Source organism: Elephantulus edwardii, unplaced genomic scaffold, assembly GCF_000299155.1.
Source record: "Elephantulus edwardii isolate Elephantulus edwardi_28Jun2011 unplaced genomic scaffold, EleEdw1.0 scaffold00042, whole genome shotgun sequence".
Lineage (NCBI taxonomy): Eukaryota > Metazoa > Chordata > Mammalia > Macroscelidea > Macroscelididae > Elephantulus > Elephantulus edwardii.
Window position 1 is genome coordinate 1,475,620 of NW_006399792.1, and position 6,497 is coordinate 1,482,116.

At 38.4% G+C, this 6,497-nt stretch overlaps 1 protein-coding gene and 1 pseudogene across 1 annotated transcript in view; both read left to right on the plus strand.

Moving 5' to 3' along the window:
- Window positions 1-6,497, plus strand: part of KLHL8 (kelch-like family member 8) — a 44,733-nt gene that overhangs the window by 7,921 nt on the left and 30,315 nt on the right. The window contains exon 3 of the mRNA XM_006885242.1: window positions 1,393-1,941. Within this exon, the coding sequence (XP_006885304.1) occupies window positions 1,393-1,941 (549 nt within the window). The remainder of the gene's footprint in view (window positions 1-1,392; window positions 1,942-6,497) is intronic.
- Window positions 6,068-6,497, plus strand: part of LOC102863614 — a 2,408-nt pseudogene continuing 1,978 nt past the window's right edge.

The following is a 6,497-nucleotide window of genomic DNA, read 5'->3' on the forward strand; positions in this document are numbered from 1 at the left end:
GCAAGGGATATTCTTCCACTTTTCAAGATCTCTTTTTGTTTCTTGTAGTAATGTTTTGTAATTTTCTTGGAAAAGGTCCTTTGTAAGAAAAGTCATTTCTAAATGTTGCTCTATCCTGTGCCAAATTCATTGTCTCCAACACACCTATCCCCAGTCATTGAATCAATCTATCTCATCGAGGATCTTCCTCTCCTGCACTGTCCCTCCACTGTTCCAAGCATGAAGACCCTCTCCCAGGACTGGTCCCTCCTTGCAAAATGTCCAAAGTATGTCAGTATATGTCCTAATTGTATATTAAATCAGCTTCCACTCAAAGAAATTCTTTGTCCTTTGTAATGGTAAACTATTAGAAGCAGTCTAACTTACAAAATTTAAGGTGATAAAGTATCTGGATTTTTTTCTATAAAATATAGAATTTTAAAATAATGCAAATAGAAAATTAAAACATCTACTTTGTTTGTAATAAAGACTACTAAATATTTTATTTATGCTGTGACTTCATTTTCTCATCAATGAATTGTGAGTAATTGTTGTAGTTCTTCTGTCCAGTTGTAAGTGACTCAACAGCTGACACTCCAAGTGATTTTTTCAGAGACTATAAATCATACAGGAGGAGATTTTCCATCTTTCACCCAAGGAGGAGCTTGTAGATTCAGACTTTGGATTGGCAGGCAACTTCTTACCAGAGCTCCTGCTCATAAGTGGTGTTGTTGATTGCCTTCGAGTTGAGTACAACTCATAGTGACCCTGTGAACAAAAGGCCTGAAGCCTTTCTATAACTATCAACATTTATCAAAATTCATAGTTTCCAGAAGCTTTTTTCTTTTTTAGGAAGTAGATGTAATACCTCTTTATAGGGATGTGGAGGCAAACGCATAAATATATGAAAAACACTTAGAATATACTGAAAAACATTGGATTATATTGAAGGAATGAATTCACAAAATGCTCTTGAAATACTGTGATAACATGGAAGATCATAGCTCACTGTATGTATGAAAGGTTTTAGTTGGGTGCCAGCTAGTTGGTGTCAACTCTTAGTGACCTCATGTGACAGCTGGAGTGCCCCATAGGGTTTTCTTAGCTGTAATCTTTACAGAAGTAAATGACATACCATTTTTCCTCAGACTTCATGGATGGGCTCAGACTTCCAAATTTTAGCTAGCAACAAATACTACCAAGGCTCCTAAGAGAAAATTGACTAATAAGGAAGAAAATATCTAGGCTATGAAATTGGTCTAGATCAGAAGACCCAAGGATTACATTATTAAAGCAAATGCACTAAAGCTTTACATCATGTGAGGTTACTGTCGCTAATACCAACATACTTTATGCTGATGTTATGAGGGTTTTGATTCTATACTGAGTAATTTTTTTTCTCATCTTGAACAGGTTGGATCAAAGCTAATCTCTTGTCACAAGCTGGTATTGGCTTGTGTCATTCCCTACTTCAGAGCTATGTTTCTCTCAGAAATGGCTGAAGCCAAGCAAACACTGATTGAAATCAGAGATTTTGATGGTGATGCAATAGAAGATTTGGTAAAGTTTGTCTATTCTTCGCGGCTCACTTTGACTGTCGACAACGTCCAGCCTCTCTTATATGCAGCCTGCATTCTGCAGGTTGAACTGGTAGCTCGAGCTTGCTGTGAATACATGAAGTTACATTTTCATCCATCTAATTGCCTGGCAGTAAGAGCTTTCGCAGAAAGTCACAATCGCATAGACTTAATGGACATGGCGGATCAGTATGCCTGCGAGCATTTTACTGAAGTAGTGGAGTGTGAAGACTTTGTAAGTGTGTCACCCCAGCACCTCCATAAGCTTTTGTCTTCCAGTGATTTAAATATTGAGAGTGAAAAGCTGGTCTATAGTGCAGCCATCAAATGGCTTCTTGCTAATCCTCAGCATCATTCCAAATGGTTGGATGAAACACTTGCACAGGTAAGGGCTGGGATATGATTGTGTAGAGAAAGAAGTGCAATGAAAACAAATGAGCGTGCTTGGATTATGAGCAAAAATACAGATTGTCAGAAGGAATACAGATCTGATTATCAGAAAGAATACAGATCTCCTTGATGTCTTACAATAAAAATGACTTTGACTCTCTTACTCTGTGAACTTAAAGGTGTTTGAATTTATACATTTGAATTTGAAATACTGCCTTTTCTAATATGAATATTTTTAGGTCAAGATCCTTGGAAGTAGCTGAATCACTATTTAGATTTTTTTTTCCTTTTGAAAAAAATGAAACTTCTAATCTAATGTAGTGATGAGTATTTTATTTATGCTAGTATTAAATGAGGAACCAGTTCCACATTTATATAATTTATAACTTGTTTTAGAATGTAGTTTCTAAGTTTTGCAGTTATTATGCTAATCAAAATACATTTATTCTTAATTACATAAATTTATTCTGAAAAGAATCACAACTTATCTAAGCTCAAATATATGTTTCTTTATTGTTATTTTTTATTGTTAGCAAGAGTTACTTGAATGTGTTTCTTGATTGTTATTTCTTTTTTTATTGTTAACAGGAATTATTAGGATAGGGAAATAATAAATAGAATCTTTGACTCTGTGCTTACTTTTCTCCTTTGCTTCTCCTCAACTCCTAGTTTTATTCATTTATTTCTGCCAAGTAAAGTGAAGCTACTTAAAAGAGTATTGTTCTTATTTTTCATTTAGCAAATTTAAATACTTTGTTGAAACACTGTGCTTGGGAAGTTCACACTGGTCCAGAATAATTCTGCTCTGCAGCTTTCTGTGGCCCAGTGCTCTCCACAGGCTGTTTGCTCCACCCTCTGGGCTCTTGTTTCCACCCTTGAGTCATCTTTTTCCATAGTAGTTGCGGTAACTCCGTAGCCTACTTTCTGCCTATAGCAATTATGACTCTCTGTCTCCATTTTTTCATCTCAATTTGCCAGTGCCCTCTATTTACTTCCTGCTCACAGTCAATAAAATGCTTGCAGTGAAAACAAAACAAGAAAAAAATTTCTCAATAGTATTATCACCGATTTTAGCTAACAAATGCTATAGAGTAAAGTTGCTTGTAACTGCCAGTGTTTTCATTGTAGATATTTATAGACATATGAAGCAAGTTTATTTGTAGTGTGATTATAATGAGTTTTTCAAACATATGTAGATGTATTTATACATTCAAATGAGCATCTAACTCTTGATGATTTCTAGGATATTTTTCTTAGAATTACTTTGAAAAGAAATTTGTCCGCAAAAACGAAAATCTTAATTATCGTGTGGTGATATCTTACGTGTGTGTGTGCTTTAACTAAAAAATAGTATAATCTCATTGGCCTGTCCTCTCCAGCTCACTAGAAATCAGTGCATCTTTGAAAAAATGTCTCTACTGGAAGGATCCATCACTGAGTTAGTATATTGCTTTTTTAGGTAACTGATTTACAGGAAAATAGCACTTATTTGTTCAGATATAGATATTTAAATAAGAAATAAGTCACATTTCTCTATGTTAGATCTTAGCCTGAAAAAGCAAAATATGATTGTGCAACAGCTTTATGTGTGTGTATGTCTTTAGCAAACGAGCTCCTATTCTGGTGGCCCAATACGAGGGCTCAGCCACCAGTGTCTAAGCGTGCTCTATTGTTCAGAGAGTTTCCAAAGCCTGTTAATTCAGAAGTGGATAGCAAATCCTTATTCCTAGTCTGCCTTAAATTGAACACTCAACTTTAGTATAATATCTGACAGAAAAGCATTTTGCTTAAAAACAAACAAACAAAAAAACCATAACATTGTTATCTGTGTTAGCCACACATGGTGGCTAACATTGAGGAGAATGGGAATCCCAGAACACTTGATAATGCTCATGCGAAACCTGTACCTAGACTAGGAAACAGTCTTGTGAGTAGAGCAACAAAACACTGCAGAGTTCAAAGTCAAGAAAGGAGTGTGTCAGGATGTGTCCTTTCTCCATACCTTTTCAATCTCTATGTGGAACAGATGATTCAGGAAGCTGGACTCTAAGAAGAAAAATGTGGCATCACTTATCAATAATCTGCATTATACAGATGATACAACCCTGCACACTGAAACTGAAGAGGACTTGAAATGTTTGCTGCAGAAAGTCAAAGACTGCAATCTTCTGTATGGATTGCATTTCAACATCAAGAAAACAAAGATTCTTACCACAAGGCCATTTGGCAGCATCATGATAGATGGAGAAGAGATTGAGATTGTTAACAATTTCATCTTGCTTGGGTCCATAATCAACAACAGCAGCCAGCAAATCAAAAGATTAATTCCTTTGGGAAAATCTGTCAGCAACCTCCCTAGAGTGCTAAGGAGCAACCTTGTCAGTCTAAAGACTAAGGTATACCTGATCCAAGCCATTGTCTTCCCAATTACTTGCTATGCATCTGAGAGCTGGGCAGTTACTAAGGATGCCAAAAGAATCATCAATGCCTTTGAATTGGGGTGTATGTAGAGTATTGAACATACCATGGACTACCAACTCTGTTCTAGAGAGGGTGAAACCAAGTTGCTTCTAGAGGCAAGGGTTTTGAGGCTCCATCTCACATCATTTAGGCTTGTTGCCAGGAGGGGCCAGTCCTTGGAGAGGGACATCATGCTTGGAAGGGTGGTGAGTCAGTACAGGAGAGGAAGAACCTGGATGAGATGAATTGATGCAGTGACTGTGGTACTTTGGGCAAGTGTTTCAGAGACAGTAAGATTGCCTCAGAAAGCAGAGTTCAGAACTGTTCTTAGAGTCACCATAAGTCATAGTCAACTCAAGGACACATAACAATGACAACTCTGGTGGCCTAGTGGTAGGCGTTTACTGTTTACTGCCAACTCAGATTCAAATCCACCAGTGGCCCTACAGAAGAAAGATGAGCAGTCTCCCCTTATGCAATTTACAGCCTCTGAAAATCTACAGTAAATCAGTTTTGACTCCATAACAGTGAGTTGTGTTGAGTTGAACTGAGCTGTGATGTTTTCGTACCATTTTTGGAAAGTACTAACTTGAGCAAAGATAAAAATGATTTTACTAAATCTACATATGGTCTTTGCAATCACTTGTTATGCATCAGAGAGTTGGACAATGACTAGGGAGGACAGAAGGAGAATTGATGCCTTTGAGCTGTGGTGCTGGAGAAGAGTATTGAATGTACCATGGACTGCCAAGAAAACAAATAGATTCATCCTGGAGAGGGTAAACCAGGCTGCTCCTTGGAGGCAAGGATTCTGGAGTTTCGTCTGACATACTTTGGGCATGTTGCAAGGAAGGACAGGTCCTTGGAGAGGGACATCATGCTTGGGAGGATGGAGGGATGGCACAAGAGGGGAAGACCCTCTATGAGGTGGATTGATTCAGTGACTGGGGTAATCGGGATGGGTGTGTCAGAGGAGTGCAATTGGCACAGGAGAAAGCAGGGTTTAGGGCTGTTGTACATAGGGTCACTGTGAGTCGCAAACGACTCAATGGCACATAACAACAACAACAACGATATTCTTTAACATACAACGTAATTTCCTAAGTGCAGAATTAAAAATTGCTTAGAAAATGGCACATTACGTTTCGTTTATGTGCTGGAAAGACTTTATGAAGTAAAGGAATTCCCACTGCTGGTGGGAATGTAAAACAGTACAGCCACTATTGAAGGTGGTCTGTCACTTTCTAAGAAAGTTGGAAATAGAAATATCATGTGACCCAGTGATTCCACTACTGGGAATATACAGAAACCTGAGCCATGACTCTGAGAGATGTATGCACACCATGTTTATTGCTGGCATTATCCACAATAGCAGAAAAGTTGGAAACAACCCATGTGACCATCAACAAAAATGGCTAGAAAAGCTATGGTATAGTCACACAATGGAGTATTACACAGATTGAAAAACAGTTAACTCATAAAACGTTAAACAACATGGGGGAGTCTGGAGAACATCATGCTGAGAGAAAAAGTCACCGGAGAACAAATATTGCATTAACACCTCTGTTACAATAGACTTGAGGATGGGGAGAGAATGAGAATAGAATGGCTAGAGAGCTGTAGGTGCATGTTGGGCTGACCTAGCCCCTGTGGAGGATGTTATGTCCTTGGACGTGGCCAAGGCAACTACAAGGATGGTGCTAGGCGAGCTCTGTGTCTCAGATCATTAGGCAGCAATGCTGCAGGGACGGAACCAAGGAGAAACCTTTCAGAACTGGCCTAAAGGCTTTGATGACAGTAGGAAAAGAAATGTTTTGTACCATTTACATAGATTCACAGAAAGTAAATGAGAGGTGAGATGTTATTTCTAAATCACAGATGAACATTAGAAATATGTGGCACAGGGAACGAATGAAACCCCAGATATGAAAGAGGCCGAAGACAATTTGCAAAGTTGTTGTTATGGGCCGTTGAGTCACTTGTGACTCATAGCGACCCTATGTACAACAGCCCTAAACCCTACTCTATCCTGTGCCAATCGCACTGCCTCTGACATACCCATCCCGATTACCCCAGTCACTGAATCAATCC